Source organism: Pleurodeles waltl, chromosome 3_1, assembly GCF_031143425.1.
Source record: "Pleurodeles waltl isolate 20211129_DDA chromosome 3_1, aPleWal1.hap1.20221129, whole genome shotgun sequence".
NCBI lineage: Eukaryota > Metazoa > Chordata > Amphibia > Caudata > Salamandridae > Pleurodeles > Pleurodeles waltl.
In genome coordinates, this window is record NC_090440.1 from 1,772,712,931 (window position 1) to 1,772,735,709 (window position 22,779).

The 22,779-nt window shown below is 44.0% G+C and overlaps 1 protein-coding gene across 1 annotated transcript in view; it reads right to left on the reverse strand.

Moving 5' to 3' along the window:
* ITGAV (integrin subunit alpha V) overlaps nt 1-22,779 on the reverse strand; it is a 447,435-nt gene that overhangs the window by 25,726 nt on the left and 398,930 nt on the right. Inside the window, exons 24-25 of the mRNA XM_069225776.1 lie at nt 21,442-21,547; nt 5,733-5,891 (exon numbers count right to left, since the gene is read on the reverse strand). Coding sequence (XP_069081877.1) covers nt 5,733-5,891; nt 21,442-21,547 — 265 coding nt within the window. The remainder of the gene's footprint in view (nt 1-5,732; nt 5,892-21,441; nt 21,548-22,779) is intronic.

A 22,779-nucleotide genomic window follows, 5' to 3' on the forward strand; every position in this document is an offset into this window, starting at 1 on the left:
TGCCCACTTGCCCAGTGGGGGACGACACTGAGAAATGTTCAGAGCTAGTGGATTACTTGAAGATGTATGATCTCTAGACAATACCACAGTCAAAGGGGTGGTGGAATTGTGAATAGCAGCAAAAACAGTGACACCTCTACAATTTCAGCAGAGGGGAAGGCAAAGATGTGCGGCATAATATACTTTATAACGTTAGGTTTCCAGAGGAAGATACAACTGTCTTCCATTAAAGGTTTATCCATTTTAGCCTCCCTTCTGGATACACAGTTCCTACAAGACACTGAATTCTCACCAGACCATGGGGCCAGCTGTGTCTCATGCATCAAAAATAAAATCTTGGCTGGCGTGGCGCTTCCACGTCAGATCTATCACACAGTCCCACCTTCAGCGTCCAGATACAGTTGGCACGATCAGAGCAGGTCTCCACTAGAGACTCCACTATCCATGCTCCCAGCCTTGTCACAGAGCAGGTAGCCAGGTAAGTATAGGAAGCATCAAACAGCATGGGAACGATGGCTTGTCTGTCCTACAAAAGGTGGACCAATCCAGCTTCTGTCAATACCGCAGATGAGGCATCCGACTCCCTTTCATACAATCCCTCTCGTGCATCTCTTCGCTTACAGGCCTTCCTCCAAGGTGCTGGGCCTGCACTTTCTTCTGGGGCAGTATGCTTTGTTAAGCTGGGCTTACGTTTCCCCGGGGGAACTGTGGCATCCCCCACCACTGTTTTCTTGGGGTAGGAGCTATGATCCCTAGATGTACAGTCAGGGTATGGCTGGAAACGATCCCACTGGGAGCTAGATTTATTAAAACTGTCAAGCGCAGTAAGAGTGCAAAGAGAGCAGGCTGAAATTCTGCAGGCACATTAAGGTTGGGTCAAAATCAAAAACCTTGCTAAAGGAAGACACACATCTCAAAGCTAAGTCATTTTTTTACATGGAAAATAAAGAGACAGGGAACTGCTGTGGCAGAAGGCTCAATGTACGTGGCAGCATACGTGTCCCAAAATATTTTTACCTCTCCTCCAGTCTCTTACTTTTTTTTTTTTTTTTACTGATTCTGCCTACTTACGTCTATGCTTCCCTTTTCACCTCACATCTTGCCTAGCCTATTACCCTCTCTTACTAGTTCAACCCCTCTTACATCCACCTCATTGTACAATCGTACACACTCATCTGTTAATATCTAATTTCGCCCAAAGCCTTACACTCTCTCTGGTTCTACCACTCTTACATCCATCTTTCCCCTCCCTGCTCAACTCCCTACCTCTCATCATTCCACCCAGCCTGTCATCTTTTCTTGCTGTCCTACCCCTCTTATATCACATCTCTGTTCCCTACCCTACTCTTCATCTCTTTTCTCACTGACCCTGCCCCTCCTACACCATGTTTCCCCTACATGCTGTACTTGTCTTCACATCTCTTCCCCAGCCTCTAACCGCATCTTATGGATTCTGCCCCTCTTACCTCCATCTCTCCTCTTCCCCCAGCTTCATCACATTTTCTTTCTGATTCTGGACCTTTTATATCCACCTCTCTACTCCACCCTCTACAGTTCACCACATCTCTCCCTCTCCCGCTTACCTTTCTCACTAATTCTGCCCTGCTACATTCATCTTTCAGCTTTCCTTCTATTCTCTTCTTAAGGCCTCCTGATTGTTCTGCATCTTTTACATCTATATTGCCTATTGATGTACTGCCCATCACCTTTCATCTCTCCCTCCAGACTCATAAGCTTCATTACTGATCCACCTCTCCTGTTTGAACCTCCCCAGCCTCTTACTCTGTCTCGCTGTTTCTACCTCTCTTAAATCCACTTCTCCCTTCCAAGCTCCACACTTCACCTAATTTCTCATACTGCCTCTTACCTTTCTTACTGATTCTGCTCCTATTACATCTACCTCTCACCTCCTTGCTATACACTTCACCTCTTATCTCACCCCAGCCTCTAACATTCTCTTGCTGGTAATACCTATTTAACATCTACTTCTCTCTTGTCGTCACTGGTTCTGCCTAATTAGGTCCACCTCTCACCTCCATCCTGTAACCTTCATTTTTAATCTCTCTCTCTCACCTATACCATCCTTTTGCTGGTTCCGCCTCTCTAACATCAACCTCTCCCCTAAAAGTGCTGCGATTCTCCACAGTTCTCTGCCAGCCTCTTACCTTGTTTTACCTTTTGCAGAGCTGGCGGGCCCAAGCACTCCAGGGAGGGCCAGGCCCACCAGAGGGCCCGCATTCATCCCAGAGTAAATTAATATCTGTGAGCGACTAAGGCATCCCTTATTCTGCTCAGGCATCATTTTGTGGTACACCACTGCTCTTGTGTTCCTTTACATCAGTCTCTTCCTTTTCATTCTCCCCGAGCCTCTTACATGTCTTTGTGGATTCTACCCCTCTTATATTCCTCTCTTTGGCATGCTATTCTTTCTACCGCATCTTTCTCCCAAACTCTTCTCTCACCAATTCTCCCCTTACAGATACATCTATGCTTCTCTCATCTCCCTTTCCTTAAGCATCTTCCTCTTTGTTGCTTTTCTGCTTCTTAGGTACAACTTTTCTCTCCCTGCTGTTCTCTTCACCCATCAGTACAACACCACTTACCTATTTTAGTTTGTCTTACCCCTTTTATATTCGCCCCTCATTCAATACTTCTACTGAAAGCAAAAGGGGACCCCAGACCTCCTGAGGTATCCCGGGAACACTGGCAGTAAAGTTATCGTATGAGAACATGCATAGTGTAATCTTTTTGGAAGAGCACAAAAAGGAATGGTCTCTGGCTTAATGGGTTGTAGGGGTTGGGTGTTTCCTTGAGGATTCGTTGTGCTTTTTTTGGCGTGGTAAGGATCGATGTGAGGCCGATCCTCATTTCCTTCCCACCCCCTTCAACTCCATCTCTATTTGCGCTACTACTACTCCAGTAGTTCATTATTATTTTTTTTCATGCTTGTTACACAAATGTAAAAGACTCTGCTCATTTATGCGCAGTTACAGCCAGGGATAGTTTAAGGCTTTTGGGGGTCCCTGGGTCAAACGGATTTTGGGGGCCCCTGTTCAGATCAGCTATGAATTTATGATGCAATTTCAGCTCTTTCACGCTCTCTTTCGCCTGGTCACTGATCGTATTCTGGCACACCGCCTAAATTTTGAATGTGATTAAATCTATTGTTCAGGGATGGTAATTTCAATATTTACCACGGCGGAAGATCACAAATGCTCCTGGAAACAAACTCTGTAACCTACATCACCCACATAAAAAACAATTGTGAAACAAATTGTTTAAGAATGACTCAAGGTCATCAGGGCAAGACTCTGTGCAGAACAGAATTGGCTCTTTAGGGGGTCCACACTTTGCCTATGCCTTAAAACATCTTTAGCTACACCTAATGCTCATGTTTAACTTAAATAAAAGCAAACTGTAAAAGAAGGTGCCTCTCCCTCCGTTCTCTGCTCTTCTCCATTTCCCTTCACACAAGGTGAGCAGTGCCTATTATGATGCATGGTCATGCTTTCTTTTTTTGCGAGCCCTGTAGGATACCACTGATATCCATTCATTCAGGGCAGGGCTCACTTTGGAGCTATGGTAACTTTAGGGACGGTGGCTACTCGCTGTTCTCATGCACAAGCAACAATTAGGCCCAGTGAGGGGTGCCAGCAAACACTTATGTTGTTAAAAGCCCTATGTTGTTAAGGGGGGCAAATTAACTGGCAGCTGACAGGGAGTTGAAGCAATAATTTTGCGCTTTCAGCCTGCAGCTAAGGGCTGCAGGGGGAAGAGTGGGGTTTGCCCACCTGGAACTTTTAGTACCTATATTTTTATAAAGTCAGTCTCAGGTGCCGTACCCCGTAGTTTGAGCAGGAGCGGGGCCCTGGGCAGTTGCCCATGGGCTAATGCTTAGTGCCGGCGGCCCAACTGAGGCCCTCTTTGCTGGCAGACAGGGTGGCAATAGCCCAGGACTGTTAACTGTGGAGACTGTAAAAAGGGCCCCCGCCCTCTCCTACGAGGACAGTGGTGACCATGTAGAAGCAGGCTACTTGGGGGCTTAATTGGTGGGTGGAGACTGACGCTGGAGAATATGAGTTCACAAGGAGTCAAGTACCAAGGTTTCAGAAAATTAAACACATCCCTGAGAAGGGTGGAGCCCTGAATGCACCATTGAGGAGGAATACCCGCTAGAATAGAGTGCTCTGTGCTCCCTTGACTGAACACGCAGTATCCCAAATTTACTCCACCCTCCTCAACAATAGTCTTGGACCACCCTAATTCACTCAGAGAGAGATGGGAGAGGGACCTGGGCAGACTTGAGAACGACAACGGGAGTCAGGCATGCAGATACCAGAGTAAAGTAGCAATTAGGGCAGGATTCCGACTGATTCAGTATAAAATATTTCACAGGGCATACTACACACAGACGTGCCTGTTTCGAATGAGTAGGACAACTGATGACCTCTGCCTACGCTGCTTGCAGAGGGGGGCACCCCGATTCACACACTGTGGGAATATCCAGGGATCTGGGAGTAACTGGAAGCAGATTGGTACACAAACAGCAGAAACGCAACACTTGGCCATGAGCTACACCTCACACCTAGGTATCTGGGGGAGCAATCCTTAGAAAGTTACACACAGCTTTTCAGTAGCTTGGCCTTGATGGTGGCCCGTCGTGACCTTCTTAAATATTGGGGAGCGAAGCCGTTGCCCATTCATCGGGAGTGGGAGGGCGGTATGGACTGGTGCATGGGAGGCGAACGGCAAACATACCGGGCACAGGGATGTCCTGGAAAGTTCAAAAGAATTTGGGGCCACTGGATGAACTGAAGGAAGATTTAGGGTGACTGCCAGGGGAGGATTGAAATGTACTGGAATGGGGATCTGTATCGGACTCTGAACACAATATCAAGGAGGTGGAGATTTACTGAGAAACTGAGGGGTTTGTGCTGTAAACAACAGTCCGGAATTGCAATAATTGTACACTGGTGGCTTCACGCCACTCAACATGCCTTCTGTATTGGGAGGGAGGGGCATTCTTATTGTTTCATGCTTTGTCAAAAACACAATAAAAGAATAAAAAAAAAAAAGCTTAGTAAAAAATAAGTTCTGGTCACGTTAGGAACGAATGGGCAGATAAATGTTTATATTTCAAATCCACTCTTATTTGAACCATATTTGGACAACATTTTAACCATATGAAGCCAAGAACCTTTACATTTGCTTTAGTTTGAGGATACTTCCATTAAGATCGTTCATAACAAAACGGTCATATGAAACCCTGGGCACTGATCTCTGTAAAGTCAGCAGGGAGACAGAGAACAACTTGTATTTTTCAGTCCATGTTACCAGGTCCCTGGAAAAGAGTGTAAATTATACCCATATGTCGTTCACTGCATTTCAGAGACTACTGGTTGGTGCTCAGAATTTTTAAATCAGACACTAATGACCTAATTGTATTTGGGCTGTTGAGATTCCTGTACCCGGCTTGGTTGAAAAGAAAGCTTTTTTTCTTGTGTTAAGAAAAATAAGTAATGTGAGCACTTTTGATTTTGATATTGATTTTAGGATGTATGACCTATTTTAAGTGCACTTGTAAATTATTTTACATTCTTCCTTTAATGTACTTGTTTGTATTTCGGCTACTGTTTTATGGGACTTGTTCACTGAACTTAACACTATAGAAAGTATACAGACATAATTGACTTTTTAAATGATGCAAAGTTAAAAAATAAACATGATTTTACCTTCACATTTAATGGGTTGATTTCCACATCAGAAGTGCAATTCATCGGCCCTTCAATTTCATATTTAATAATGTACAAAAGGGTGTCGTTTTTATACTTAAAAGGCCATTGGAGATTTAGAATTGCCTTGCTGAATCCACTTGGTCCATTATTTCGAAGCTAAAAAAAAGGAAAATAAATAGGTTAACATCCTGGAGAAAGGTTAACAATTAGGGGCAAAAGCCATAAAAAATGATAAATCTTAATTGTTCACTACTTTTCTTGAAAACATGCCATTATAAAATCGGAATATAGATGCAGGATCGAGGTACCAGTAATAAAAGTAATCAAACACCAAACTGGGTAGTAATGAGGTAAGAAAGCATAACAAGCATTTGGCAAAGCCAATAGGTCTCGCCTGTAGAAGAGCTATTGGCTTTGGCAATGCGTTTTGTCATGTACATCAGTGTGGCTGCTGTTCAACATGGCCAAAAGTTAGTGGCGTGGAGTGTCGAAGTGGAGTAGGGAAGTAGTGTGTCATACAGTGGATCTGTTGGCGTGCCAGAGTGGAGTGGGGGGAGTAGAGTGTTGTAGAGTTGAGAAGAGAGGAGTAGAGTTCAGTGGCAGAGTGTTGTAGAGTGGAGTGGGTGGAATAGAGTGGAGGGGTGGAATAGGGTATAGTGGATTGTAGTGGATTGAGGTAGTGGAGTGTTGGTACAGGGTGGATTGGAATGGAGTAGGGTGGATTCAAATGGGGTAAAGTGGATTGGATTGAGGTGGATTTGAGTGGGGTGGATTAGACTGGATTGTGGTGGGTGGTTTGGATTGAAGTAGTAGGGCATGGGGGGTGGATTGGAATGGGGTGGACTGATTCACCAGACTGGAGGGGTTGGATTGGATTGGAGTGGGGTGGTTTGGATTGGGGTCCATGCTGGAATAAATGTTTAGACTAAATTAGCTTTTTGTAAGTGTAATAAATATTGTCATATTGTATTGTATTGTCATATTGTAAAAAATAATAATGTCTTATATGGTTTAAAAGGGTCAACGTTTTTTGTTTGGGAATTACAAACAAAACGTTTCCATTTTGCGGCATAGCATTATCTAATGGTAGGTTTGCATGCCTGTTTAAGGCTATCAAATACATTCTTGTGGTAAAAGTAAATATCCAAATTCCATGACTTCAGAGCCATGTCACTAGGTTGAGTGACTTGGGTGTCTTATCTGCCCCTGTTTCTGTGTTAGAGGATCTGGTCTGAAGTGGAAAAGTGTGGTGTACCATGGTTGACGTGCCCATATAGGGGCTACTAAGATTATGTTGAGGGAAGAATGTTTTATCTTCCGGACTAGACATGGTAAGAGTGGGAGAGGGGGAAAAGCGTAAGAAAATATCCCTGACCAACTCATCCATAGAGCATTACCCTTGGACTGGGGGAGCGGGTACCTGGAGGTGAAGTTTTGGCATTTTTTGATTTGATATGTTGCAAACAGATCTATTTGAGGTGTTACCCACTTTTTGAAGTACAGTTGAAGGACTTGTGGGTGGAGTTCCCACTTGTGTGTTTGTTGATGCATCCTGCTTAGTAGGTCTGCTAAGTCGTTTTCTGTCCCCAGGTGATATTGTGGCACTATGTGAATGTGGTGCTGAAACACCCATTTCCATATTGCTTGTGCTAGGTGGGACAGTTGATGAGATTGTGCCCCCCCCTGTTTTTGAAGATAGTACATGGCAGTCATGTTGTCTGTACGTATCAACACTGTTTTGCGTTGCAACTGTGAAACGAATACTTTCAATGCCAAGAATACTGCTTGCAGTTCCAGGTAATTGATATGAAGAGACCAATGAGTATTGTCCCATATTCACTGAATTGTTAGGCTGAGTAGATGAGCTCCCCAACTGTTGTTTGAGGCATCTGAGGTGAGAGTGAGCTGAGGCACAGGGTCTACAATGGGCCGCCCTTTTATAAGGTTTGTGATATTCCACCAATGTAGAGAGAGATACGTCTGGTGGTCCAACAACACTAGATCTTCCATTTGACCCTGTGCCTGAGACCACTGACAAGAGAGACATTTTGAGGAGGACGCATATGGAGTCTGGCATGAGGCACTATAGCGATACAAGATGCCATAATTCCTAACAGTTTCATAACAGTTTTTACTGTGTATGTTTGGTTCTGTTTTAATGTTGCAATTAATGTCTAGAAAGCTTGGACCTTGTTTCGGCTATTCCTAATTGTGTATTGAGGACAGCTCACAGATAGGGTTGTATTTGGAGAGGTTGCAGATGAGATTTGCTGTAGTTTATGGTGAATCCTAGAGAGTGTAGGAGATGAATTGTAGTTTGAGTATATTTTTGACACTGTAGGAATGAATTGGCTTTGATGAGCCAATCGTCCAAATAAGGGAAAACATGAATTTGTTTTCTTTTGAGATGTGCTGCAACCACTGCAAGGCATCTTGTGAATACTCTGGGAGCAGTTGTGATTCCGGATGGTAATACCTTGAATTGGTAATGTTTTCCTGCCACTACAAATCTTAGGTATTTGCAGTCTGCAGGATGAATAGGAATGTGAAAGTAAGCCTCCTTTAGGTCTAACGCTGTCATGAAGTCGTCTAGTTGTAATAGAGGAATAACATCCTGAAGAGTGACCATGTGAAAATGTTCTGATAGGATGTAGTGGTTTAAGGGTCGGAGATCTAATATTGGTCTGAGAGACCCGTCTTTTTTGGGAATAAAAAAATACAGGGAGTAAACTCCTGTTCCTTGGTAATGTAATGTTACTGGTTCTATAGCTCCTTTTAGAAGGAGGGAATGTACTTCCTCTTTGAGAAGCGTGAGATGATCTTGTGAGAATCTGTGAGTACGAGGAGGTATCTGTGGAGGAGTGGAAATGAGCTCCAGACAATACCCATTTTGGTTCATTTTTAGCGCCCATTGATCTGTAGTAATATGAGTCCATTGGGGGTACAAAAGTTGTAACCTTCCCCCTACAGGAGTGGTGTGTGTAAGTATTGTTTGGGGTAAGTCATTGTTTAGTGATGGATGAGGAACCTCTAGATGTAGTTGGTTTTCCTCTTCCCTTATTATTGTTTCCTCTATCTGATCCTCTAAAGTGACCTCTGGTGTATTGAGAGGTAGATTTAGTTTGATTTGTGGACTGTTCTTGAAATGATGATCTAAATCCTCTGGTAAACCCTGCATGATGAAAATTACTCCTATGTGTGCTGGCTTGTAAGGCTTCCATAGCTTTGGCAGTTTGATTGTCTTTATTTAATTTTTCAAGTGTGGTAATCACTTGTGGACCAAATAAATGCTCTTTATCAATAGGCATGTTTAAAACTGCCTGCTGTACCTCCTGTTTAAACCCTGAGCATCTGACCCAAGCATGGCGCCTTATGATGACACTTATGCTAATACTGCGTGCTGCTGTATCAGCAGCATCAAGTGCATATCGAATGGTGTTACTGGAAATTGTTTGTCCTTCATTTACAATTTCTACCCCTCTTTTACAATGAACTTCTGGTAGGTATTGCAAAAGTTCCTCCATAGTATCCCATTGAGCTCTCTCATACCTGGAAAGTAAAGATTGAACATTAGCAATTTTCCAGTGATTGGCTGCTTGAGCTGCCACTCTTTTCCCTCTCGCATTAAATTTTTTACTTTCTTTATCAGGATGAGGTGTGTCTCCTGTTGACTGGTTATTACCCTTTTGTGTGCAGTAAATGCAACAATAGAGTCTGGAGGAATTTGTGTTTTTATATACAAAGGATCAGTGGGTGCAGCCTTGCACTTCTTACCAACTCTAGGAGTGATAACCCTTGCTCTAACAGGCTCTTCAAATATTTATTCTGCATGTCTGAGCATTCCTGGAAGCATTGCAAGGAATTGGCTTTCCTTATGCGTTACACCAAAGGTGTAAAATAAAAAGTCTTCCTCTATTGCCTCATTGGACATGTACGCATTATGAAATGCTGCTGCTCTGGATATAACTTGTTGGCATGATATGGAATCCTCAAGTGGTGAAGGTCTAGCTGGGTAAAGACCTGGATCATTTGGTGCAATAGGATCCGGATCGTACTCATCCCATGGGTCCTGTTCGTCTAATATATCCCCCTATATCTCGGGAGCCATCAGGTGGTGAACTAGGTGGTGTGAACCCTAAATGAGGGGGAGATGTTGGTGGAGGAGTATGTTGTGGAGAAGTATGTAAAGGTGGAGATGTATGAGTATGAAAATAAGTTTTTTCTTTGGTAGTCTTTGGAGGAGTAGAAGAATCAAGATCATTGAAAAGTTAATTTCCTCCTAAAAGGTGGTGGAGGTGATGTTATAATCCACCCTGTTCCTTGCTGAATTTGAATTTGGCGCTGCATGGTGTCCATAACTTCTAAATTTGGTTCCACCTGTGATGTTGCTGTGGTTATAGACTGTCCAAAGTTTTGTGATGTTTTCGGTTTTGAAGGTTTTTTGGATGGAAAGGTTTTGGTGCTGAAATATTAACTGACTGCCGAAGTGGTAGGCACTGAAGCACCATGTAGTTTTTGTTTTGTCAGTGCCGAAATGAAGGTACTGGAGGCCGATGCTGAAGAGTTGTCTTTGGCTTTTTTCGATGCTGAACTGGTGTGCGAGGCATCCAAATAAGATTCTCGGGTCCAACCATGGCTCGAAGGCAGTGGCGGACCGGTGACCTCTTTTGTGGTTGTTTTTTTCTGATAGAAAAGGTTTTTGTTTTTTTTACTTACAGTTTGTGCTGGTTTTAATGGTTGACTCTCGATGTCGGACTGCACATCAGTGTCTGAATGGACAAGAACCCCTCTTGTTCCAAGTCTTCTTGCGCGTGCTTGTCGCCGAAGATGTCTGGGGTATCATCTGGATGTCGAGACGACATTTCCATTTGACAAGCTCTTTGATCCCTAAGCGTCTTCTTGGACCAAAAAGAATGGCACACTTAACAAGTCTGGTCGTTGTGGTCTGGGGAAAGACACAAATTACACACCTGATGATGGTCAGCGTGTAGAAACTTTGAATGGCATCGAGGGCAAAATCGAAATGGAGTACGTTCCATTAGGGCTGCATTCTTCGATACCACGTGGAAGAGATAGGCCCGAAGAGGGCCCGAGAGGGCCTTTCTGTTACGGAAATCCGATTTTGAGTATGGAAAAGGAACCAAACTTTTTATTATTAAAGAATACGCATTTGGAAACAATACCAGTGATGATAGTAAGATAGAAAGAATACAATTTTAGATTGTTTGGAACCAATAACTTTCAGCAAGAGGAACACACGTCCGAACCTGACAGCGGAGAAAAACAATATAACAAAGGACTCGATGCCCATGAGCAGTATTACCGAGAAGAAGAGTCACTCTATCCTGTGACTCGAAAACTTTCTTCGAACACAAACAAGTTGTAATACTCTGAACCCAACACTAGATAGCAACCTTATACACAGCATGTGTATCTACAGCTACACATGTCATTGAATATGATGTTTGGGCTACAGGGACGAATTATGAGACTGTAGAGAAGGGTGCGATGCAAGATAACAAATGGTGAGCGACAGGCAGGCTACAAGCAATTTACTGTACACAACAGAGTCTCACACTCTAAAAAATCATGATCTTGAAATAACTGCCCAGCGAAGGGAAAGCAATATGAAATTGTAACTCCAATTCCCAAAATGTGATTCCCAAATAGCAACAGTTTGTACTATCGCACATTGTGAATAGTTGCCGAACTGGTGATTTGCATATGCACTTTGCCACCATGTGTAAGTGGATGCTTACCAGATCCAAAGTACAAAAGAATACCCAGAATGCAATATACCCTTTGAAAATGGCAGCCCTCTATGATGTTGTTGTGGAGACTGTATTTTTTTTGTTGGCACAACAAAAGGGAAGGAGAAAGTATGCAGGCTGCAAGTCACGCTGTTTGGGCAAAGTGAGGAGGAAGTATATTATAGTAATTATGACTTAATTATAGACTGTACAGGCAGGTAATATTAGAACTAATAGATGATCGGAGTCTTATTTAGTCTTTTTACACTTGCTGGCAATGGGAGCTACCTGATATTGTTCCAGTGGAAAGCGGAATACCTTAGAGTGCATTCTCTTGTGTGTTCGAGCATTCCTAGATATTCTGTTAATACAAGTCCATATTGCCTTCCCACAAAACCAGCAGGAGTTGCAGGACATAGGGCCTCATTCTGACCCTGGCGGTCATAGACCGCCAGGGTGGAGGCCGGCTGAAGCACCGCCAACAGGCTGGCGGTGCTTCATTTTGTATTCCAACCGCGGCTGTGAAGCTGCGGTCGCCCATCCGGGTCCGGCGGTTTTCCGCCGGATTTCCCCCGGCTGGGGGAATCCTCCATGGCGGCGCTGCTTGCAGCGACGCCATGGGGATTCCGACCCCCTTCCCGCCAGCCTGTTTCTGGCGGTTTTCACCGCCAGAAACAGGATGGCGGGAACGGGTGTCATGGGGCCCCTGCACTGCCCATGCCACTGGCATGGGCAGTGCAGGGGCCCCCTAACAGGGCCCCAGCAGGATTTTCACTGTCTGCTTTGCAGACAGTGAAAATCGCCACGGTGCAACTGCACCCGTCGCACCCCTGCAACACCGCCGGCTCCATTCGGAGCCGGCTTCTATGTTGCAGGGCCTTTCCCGCTGGGCCGGCGGGCGAGTCGAAATGGCCCCCGCAGTCTTTCGACGGGGGTAGTTTGGCGGGCGGCAACCGCCGCCCGCCAAACTCAGAATGACCCCCATAGTGTTTTTATCACCTAGCACAAATTTCCACAAGCCACCAGGTGTGTAAATAGAACGTGCATACTGACATGTGAACCATCAGCACAAACTGCAATAAAGAATATGTATGTCCCCTCTTGCCTCGGGCTATTATGGCTTTGACTCCACCAGCTCCTTCTGCTTCTCTTGCCTGGCTGCTGTGTACAGTGTCCAACAAGTTTCTGGCATTGGCGTGCTAATGGGATTGGAGGTCTCCTCACCATGAGGCTCAGCATGCTCCCTGACATGGGCAGTTGGTAGCATCTCAAGTACACCTGTGACCTGTCCCAACCCCTTTGCCACATCATCACTGAAGCGGCTTAATTGCACCTGCAAGACAAAACTCCACTGGCATTTACCAGCCAGTCAGTAGACCTCCCAAAACCCTCTAGATGGCTTAGAAGGCATCTCTTCTTATGTAAATAGGATAGAGAATTCGTATTCAGTGAGGCACATAAGACTGTTACTTCCTCCCAACTCCTCCTGTTTAGTCATGGCTTTCTGGCCTTCAACCACTGACTTGAACCCCTCTTTTATGGTCACCGGTATGCTTAGTATTTTTTTCCGCAACTGCCCTTGCTGGAACAAAAGCATGGAACCCTCTAAGACCTGGAAATGCATGGGTGTTTGAATGGGGCCCTGCTATTCTGACAAACTACGCCTCAAGAGGTCTGATAATAGCTCTATGCTGTCTCATCTATCATATGCACTACTGTAGTGACCTTACAGATGCTGGACATCTTGCAGATGGAGAGTGAAATGGTGCCAGTATATTACCGGGCCCACATGCAAATCTTATGAAATTGATGTGTGTCCTGAGGAGATGTGTATGCAGATGGGGAAGTGCAGATGTCTCTCATCTGACCTCTCTTGTCCTTGTGACCCATGGCACTCAACTTTTCCTGTGGCTGTGTCATTTCCTCTGAGAAAAAAAAGAGTACTCAGTCTAATTTCAGGATCACAAGACATTTTTCTTGCAGTTACAATGATGGAACTGTGTCTATTATGTTTTTTTAATTTTATCGTGGAGTATTTGATATCTAAATATTGGTTAGACACACTAAAGGAATTGATTTTACACATAGGCACTCTTACAACTCCCAAAATTCATTTAAGTTAACATTAAATTCTGGGCCAGATTATTTGGTAATAGGGTGGCGTGTAAGCAGAAAGGTTGAGCCTGGATGCTATATATGGTTCTACTGTGGGAATAGTACCCCACTTCAAAAGGGGAGGCATGCCACAGACGTGTGTCTCAGGGACATGGTTCAGATGTATCAATCTTACTGAAGCATCTCAGGCCACCTGGTGTGATGACAGATTGCACAAGCCCCTAGATGGGCGTTTGATGGTCCTCCTGATGCTATCTGCTTTTCGCAGCCCAGTGGCTACATGCTCCTTTGCCCGACTGCTCAGGTCATCGCATCACTTTGTATCATTACCTGAATTCCCAGATACAGGTCCATTTTGGTAAGTCTGGCATATATAAGGATTGCTGCAAAGCAACTGGTCATTGTGCAGCACACATTTCTCTGCCAGGTTCTGTTGATCAACATTGGAAAACGTCTCTTTCTGCTAATCCTCTTTTTCACTTTCCAGTGCTGCCGTTTTCACTTTTGCTCTCTCTGCTCCTGGGACCCTCCTCGCGTTTCCAGGCCAGCAAAGTACACCAAGTGCAGGATTTCCAGGCTGTCACCTGTGGCTTGCAAGTCAACATTCCGAATTTCTGACTCTGGATTAGTCCATTGTAATTGTTACCAGCTCACAGTTTGGAAATCAGACATTTGTGAATGTGACTGATGAATCACTGTTTGGTGCTAGGGCAGTTTAGTACACACCACGTCGTGATATTCAAATTGTGATTCAGCAATTTATGCGATTTCTGAACTGCAATTTTGGGCCTTTGTACATCGGGCCCAACGTTTTAGAAACAGACGTTACTGTGACCTCCCCTCCATCAGTATCAATCTGTTGATCGTGCAAACGCTGGAAGGATAAACTGGTGAGTCAGCCCAACGAGGCTTCAAACCTGCTGCCTGGAGTTTACACACAAACATTTGCAGGAGGTCGTGTTAACACTAAGTTTTTTTTAACTATAGTGTCATAAGTATATAAGAATCGAACGGACAATTGTATGAATGTAGCAAAACATTTATACAGATGAATTTCAGTATTGAACTGTTTGAGTGAATAAAGAAAACTGACAAAACTATTATGTATAAATAACAATAAAATATTGAAATAATACTAACAATGATACCTTGTTTTTAATATAACGTGCCATGCTGCATTCTACAATTTTACAGCACTATAAGTACCCCTACAATTACCCAATTCAAAGTTACTCAACTTATCTATCTTGGAACGATGGAAGGCTAAAACTACTGAGATTCAGACTGGCTGGAGCAGGTGGCAAACAGTTGCCGGGACCTGGTGGAGGCCCATGGTACGGAAGGTGGGGTAGGCGCCGGGTGAAGCTTTTGCCGCTCACCCTGTTGTGCAGCAGGACGGCACTACCGGCCCCTGTCCCCTTAGCACCACACGCAGGCTTGAGCTGGTGCCTCCGAGCCCAGAATCTCTGGGTCCAGGTTCTGCAGACCTGGTTGACTGGGTCCAGTACTGACAGACCTGGATGCTATGGACAAGCTGGAATGACCCAGAGCGGTATCCACCTGGGGATACTGATCCTGTCCAGGTAATGACGCTCTGAATCTATTTTCTAGAGGCAGTCTAACTGAATCCTCTCATTCACGGAAACACAAATGTATGTAGTAGAGAGTACACCCTATTTGGCCGCTGCTGAAACAATAAATCAAGCCTCTCATCTTTAGCCATTTCTGTTGGGGAGGAGGTTCCGGAGAAGTTCGTTTGATTGCAAATAAGAAACTACCTCTGCTTCACTAATTTACCCACTGGTATCCTATTTTCGCACAAGTATCGTGAATTTCGTCTGGTGGGAGTGATGCATTTATGTGCTGAGGGATGTCCAACCCCAGGACTATTATATCCCTCCCCTGCCGACCCAGAAAAATACTGTTTAAAGAGAGCTCTACCACTCTGACAAACGTACTTGTTATGCTTTTAAGGCAGAGTTGGAATGTTTCTTTGTGGTTTGCAGAGGGCGGAACTCCATGTCCAGGTAGTTTATTACTGGCTTGCCATGGAAGACACTGAGGTTTGCACTTAGAAAAAAAAAAAACTTGATTATTGCAAGACTCGTGTCCACATTCCTTCACAGCATTTTCTGCCAATGAGTTGCCCAGAAAATAAACCTGTTTTGGTGATTTGCACATGCCGGCTGCCCGATGAGACCAGCTCTCATTCATTGAACTCACACTATGGCGGTCATTCTGACCTTGGCGGACGGCGGAGGCCGTCCGCCAAGGTAGCGCCGTCAGAACACCGCACCGCGGTCGAATGACCGCGGCGGTGATTCTGACATTTGCCCTGGGCTGGCGGGCGGCCGCCAAAAGACCGCCCGCCAGCCCAGGGCAAATCAACCTTCCCACTAGGATGCCGGCTCAGAATTGAGCCGGCGGAGTGGGAAGGTGCGACGGGTGCAGTTGCACCCATCGCGTATTTCAGTGTCTGCTGGGCAGACACTGAAATACTTTTTGGAGCCCTCTTACATGAACAGGATGGCGGTAGGGGGTGTCTGAATCCCCATGGCGGCGGAGCGCGCTCCGCCGCCATGGAGGATTCAGACGGGCAGCGGAAAGTCGGCGGTAGCCCGCCGGCTTTCCGCTTCTGGCCGCGGCTGTACCGCCGCGGTCAGAATGCCCGGCGGAGCACCGCCAGCCTGTTGGCGGTGCTACCGCCGACCTCCGCCCTGGCGGTAATTACCGCCAGGGTTAGAATGAGGCCCTATATGTGCTACTTTGTCAACTGAAGCCCCAAGTTCTACAACATAAGTGTACAGTATTGGTGCTCATTTTTTAAACTGATAAATGTTCATAGGTTCACAAGGCAGCAAATGAGTAACAAGTGTCAAAGGGTCTGCGAAGATGTGCACAAGCACTTACTGAGTGTGTAGCCGTCTCAAAACTTGAGAGCCGGAGCAGCAGTGCATTGGCAAATGCCGTGCGCCTGAATGCTGCACATACATAACGCGGTACGCCACACCATATGCACTTATGTCGCATTGCGGAGAACACAGAAGGGGCAGCACATTCCCATCTGACTGAAAGGGAAATGGATGAGTCTGTGTGAAGCACACGATGATGACTCTCACAGCTATGCTTTACATCCTATTTTAGTTCCACAGTCAATCACATCCCCCAGGAGGGTGATGTTCCTCAACATTTTTGATTTTGGTAGCTGCTTAGCAAACACTTATTCCGCATAATTTTTGATGAACGGTGCCAATATATTTAGCCGTCTACTACTTAACTTTTGTGAACGTTTTTACACGGTGGTGGTGTACTTGAGATACTAGACCGAGACTCATACTAGTGGATTTCAAGTCGCACACTCCAGAGCAGTATAATGGTGTCTCATTTTTCCTATAACCCTTTATACACAATGGAATTAGGTGCTGTATTCTCCCCCCCCCCCCTTCTAAGCCCAAGAAGGGCCAGCGATGCAAAACGAGATCGTACTTTGTCTGCTTTTTTACTGCTTCAAGATGCTCACGGCGCAGGCCTCCCATGTTTGGAGGTCCGGTATTTCTGTCACTTCCCTCGAGGTGTCATGAATCGTGGTCCAATAGTGGTGTAGCACTGGACAAGTCCACAGCATATGGTGGAGATGTACGCCAAGCTGGGGGCAGCGCGGGCATGGAAGGTGTGCTGTGGGATAATGTCAGCTCAAGCGGAATGGGGTGAGATATGCCCTGTGAAGAATATGAAATTGAACGTTCTTAAAACGTGCATCACAGGAAACGCTCTTGGGATATGACTGAGCTAATTCTCACTCCTTGTCTTGTAGTTCCCTGCCTATTTCCGCCTCCCAGCAGTTCGGGAGCAAGGTGAGTGGAGATCCGAAGAGCTCTCTTATTGCTTGATAGAGCCAGGTATGAGGTGTCACCCAGCACCCATTGTGTATATGGCCTGTTGGACTGGATGTGGTTCTGTATCAATAGGTACCCATAGCTTGCGTATAAAATTGCGTATTTGCCGATATGTGATGAATTGTCCGGGTGATAGATTGTTATCTTTGGTTAACTGATCAAATGTGAGGAGTTGGCCATCAGCATAAAGGTCTCGTGCAGTACAAAGGGCGTTGGCTGTCCAGGTTGTCACTGCATGTGCTGTGTAATGTCCTGGGAAACAGGGGAGACCTACCAGTGGAATGTTACAAGCATACCAGGGTCTACCTCTGGAGAGGCGATATATTTGAAGCATGCAAGTTTGCGCAATCCTCATCTGCAATGGCCAGGGGGAGGCAGGTGTTAACCTAGGGAACAGGAGACTGTGCAACATAATCATGTCTAAAGGGCCATTTGAACTTGTGGCTTCTCCCATGTAGCATCCGGCCATCCAGCGCGTTATTCAATGTAATTGGGCCACTAAAAAAATAGGCCTCAAAGGAGGGGGCTCCCAGGCTTCCTTGGTCTGAGGGGTGTTGCAGTTTTGTGAGGGCTACTCGGTGCCACTGCATACCCCAGATCAGGGACGCCGAGGACATCTAGCTCCTTGAAGAAAGTGCACGAGGGGCACTAGTGGGAGATTCGCAAAGTAGTATAATAACCTGGGCAAAATAAGCAACTTGATGAGTGCTATCCTGCCAATGGGGCGAAGGGAAGTGACTGCCAAAAGGTCATCTATGCTTTGATATTATCCAGCGCCCTGCAGAGATTCAAGAAGGCCCTTTATGCTAGATTATTCTTAATTAACTAGCAGGGGGACAGAACAGGACTCTAGTCTTTGTGTAACGTGGGGACACTGCCTAGGGTGGCTAAAGAGCTCTATAAATCCATTCATTCATTCATTCTATAAACTCATGCATTCACTCAATAAAGAGAAGCTTGGCTAACTCAGGGGGTATCTTCATGTTGTTATACTGTGAGCTATTTAAGTTCAGCACAAGTTGAGAAAAATGCTGGTGCGAGTGAGAGCTGAAGTAAAAAACAAAATAAAAACAAAAAAAAACGCTGGGGGATATGATTAGGGGAGACATAATTAAATCCATTGAGTCTTACTGTTAGATTCCCCCTGTAGTTATGGCTGGCAGATATTTGACATTTTTAATAGATTTGAGAAACCTTATCTAAAAATATTTTAATGTTCAACTTCTCTCTACCTATTATCAACAAACTTACACTCTTATTGAGGGAGGTGGTATTTTTCCATACTTGATCTAGTGCCTGTCATCAGATACTACTACATGAAGGTTCTAAGCCTCTAACTGCTTTGATTACTATGAAGGATATAATTCAGTTTACTAGGATGCCTTTGGGCCTCTCTTTCTCAGCCAGTGTATTTCAGTGAATGATGGTGGAGTTATTCAAAGGGATGAGCAATGTTATCTACTTTCAGGATAACATTTTAATATTTGGAGAGGATGTGGAAAAGTACTACTCAGCTCTCAAACAACTTCTAGATAGGTATGTTGAGGGTGGCCTCACATTAAAGAAAGTAAAGTGCATGCTCTTGGTAAAAGATAAGGTATATACCAACTGGGGGAGTGAAACCAAAAGCAGACTTGTAGAGAGCTATCAAACTCCCACTACATCCTCAGGATAAGGACCAATTGAGGTATTTAATTGGCCTGACCGAACAAGGGGAATAGTTTCAACCAGGAGGATAGACAACAAAGGTGTTTTGAAAAAATTAAGGAGATCTGTAATGCTAGGATTTTGGTAACTTTTGACCTTCATCTTAAATCAATATTAGCTTTTGACGCAAGTGCTACAGTGATAAATGCTCTTCTTTCACAAATGCATGATAAAACTGAGAAGTCCGTAGCAGTTCTCTAGCACTCTTTGACGAACCTCTGAATGGAATTATTCTGTCACAGAATAAGAGGTATATGCTACAGTCTGGGGTGTGGAATATTTTAGGTTTTATGCATGGGGTCTGAAAACTTTACTCTGTACGCATCACAAATAGCTTGGTCTGGGTGTTTTTACCTGGGGTTTCTAGGAAAGGTTCTGCAAGGGTAGCCAGACTGGCTGCCTGCCTGCAAGAATATTACAAGGGCACCACAGCAAGTGTATAATACGCGTTGGAGTGCTTTGGCAGTGCAACCATGCTTGAGGATTGGGAGAAAGAGATTGAAAGGAATGTGATTATGAAGCGTGTGCTTTGCCTCATGTGTGAAGGTGGAAGGAGATGAAGGAATATACCTTCTTTGTAAGGCCATACATGATCATTCTGGATGAAATGCAGTGCAACAACTGACTGATAATGAGGAGACAAATATGTACCAGAAAGAGCTTGATAAATATTCAGCCTGGCACCTGAGAATCACCTAGTCCCACCCTTAAATAAGCAGAGGGTCATGTAGGGGTTTGGGTTGTCCAGTATAGATGATCAAGTGGTCAAGTGGATTCAGCAATGTGTGAATGTGAGAAAGGTGAAAACGTTTTAGAGCTGGTGCTCAAGGTACTGGTGAGCATAGCATCACCCTAGCAAGGCTTGAAAGAGTCTTTGTTTCCATTTCGTTAGACCTTTGGCAGGTATAAGAAGGGAGTCAAAGTTTGCCCTAGTGATAGTTGCTGTACATATTAAGCGGTTAGTGGTACAGTTTATGAAGGAGATACCTATCAAGGCTCCTAATGGTGTTTTGTAGGAAATTGTTTAGAGAGGAAAGTTTTCCCTCTACAGTTATCACATACAATGAGAAATAACGTTCCTTTGGAAGAAATGAGGGAAATTTTGGGACCAAATGGTTTTAAACACAATCAGACTATGTGTTATAACCCCCCTAGCAATGGAACTGTGGAAAGAACCAACAGCATGGTTAAAGGATCAATCCAATCTAAGGATCAAACCTTGGAGGTTGGGCAAAGTGGTGAGAGGTTGGTCATCGAAATGCTTCAGGCATATCTCACAGTGGAAAACAGTGTGACGTTATTTAAGGTCATGGGAACGAGAAATCCAGAAACAAGAAGGTTCCTGTATGGTTGAAGAAGTTGACATGGAGAGAGAAGTGGATTGAAAGTTGGAGACTGTGTTAAAGTTAAGCATGGTCATGTTGGGACTGTACTATCCAAAAGTTTGTGGTTGCTCAAAGGTAAAGTAGTGCATGAGAGATATGTCATTCTGATGAATGGTGAAAGATGGAATTGTAGTAGAGTGACCTCGTATCAAAGAGGTGGAATTAGTCCAGTCTGGGCCTTGGTTGGAGGAGGTGATTCGGTTGGAGGAGGTGATTCAGTTGGGGCAAATGTATCACTTAGGAGGGTTGTTCTGCTAGATGTGCCAGAGAGTATGGTGTGTGGTCAAAGAAAATGTAGACCACCTGTGTATTTACAGGACTATGAAATTCCTAGTTCGGTTTGCCACATAGTGGGTTCTCCTATGTTGATATTCATTGACTTTTTCTTTTCATGCTCTTGTTTTCATTGTTATTCTCTCTTTTAACACGTATCCCTATGATATTTTGGGGCTCTAGATATTAAAGGGGTGAGGATACGTTATTTTTAGGCCCTTTGTAAGTTGTAGAGGTAAAAATTCCACGCCCAGGCAGTTGATTCTTAGTTAGCCATGGGAGACTACGCTCACATTTGTACGTGAAAAAAAAATCTTTGTGCATTACAAGATTTCTGTCCTTGACAGCAGTGCCCTTTGATATCATATGATATCATATCTTGCTTAAACAATGTCTTTGGCACATGAACCAGTGCTCAGCATGGGTGTGGCATTTCGAAATATACACAAAACATAGCTGTTTTATACACAAATAAAATTCTGAGCAACTTATTGTGAATACCTGGGCCAACTTAATTTCACAAGTGTTGTCCATATCTGACATTTTTGTACATAGTATCATAACAGGAAAATGTACTTGCCTCATAAATATGCTGAACTAAAGGTCCAATGTCATCCTCAATCTGTGGCTCTGTCTTCGGTTGCCAATTTGCTATTGGCAGAAATATTTGATCAGGAGTTGAAACTCTAGATTCAAAAGATGGTAGAAAAATTTACATTCCAAACATTTTGGTGAAGGTGATGCACACTGATTAAAGAGGTATTAGTGAGGCATTTTCAGAAAACTTTTTTTTAAAGCTATACCATTGCCATGGAAGGTCACCTCAGCCTTGAAAACAAATTAGTCTCTCTTCAGTTCATGAGTCACCTCTTTCTTGGAGACCCTGCAACCTGAGATGGGGCCTATTCCCAAACTCGGGATTTCTGCTAGAGTCTATATAGTCAATCGTGCACACAAATACCCACTAAATTTCTTAAGGAGAGTTCCCCATCAACATGTCAGCAACAGTGTGCATCTAATGTACAAGGCTATTGACATTCACTTTAAAAATTGTGTTTATTTGTAAAAATGTGAGGTAAAAGAATCAGAATCAATTGAATGATAGGTATAATATTCTGCATGACAAATTGCAGTTGTAAACCAGTTTGTAAGGGGATTGAACGTTCCATGAAAGAGGTACATAATTATTTTTAGGTTACAAAATTATGAGGCAGACATTTTGTTTCGCCACAAATCTGGATGTTTCTTGAATCAGCAAAATTTTAACATGAAAACAAAACCTTAATATATTGGGTGGCAGAAACACACTAAAAGTAGAATACCTAGACATGTTATCACATAAAAAATACTTTTCTTAGTTTCCTCTATGGTGGCACCTTCAAAATCTGAAGTTGCCTATCTGTTATTTTGCAGGAGCAGGCTGTGTACTGAAAAATATATAATTCACCTGAGTATGTACCCAGCCAGGTAAGGTGCATAAAGTCCTCCCGTCAGGTGATCTGTAATGGCATATGCTGTAAGATGAAACCTATTTCCTGAAACTAACATGTGCCAACAGCAGTAAAAATATTTAAATGTGAATCGTCTAGACAAGGAATCAACAAATATTTTACAATGTAAACAAGTCTAACTTGCAATGTTAACATATATAACTTGCATGGTATTTATATACTTTATGGATTTAGGACAAGCTCCTTTTGAAAGGCAGGCTAATGAGATCCTGAAGTAGAATGAAATGCACTTGGTAACAAATTCATAATTTTAATTGTAAGCACATTTTCCTCCAAATGCTTCATGGAAATTGAAGAGTGGCAAAAAGTCACATCACGATTCACATTACAAGTGACAGTTCCCTATAAACATGTTTAAACCAAGACCCTCTTCAGATAAAAAAAACTAAAAAAATTGATTTCAGTCT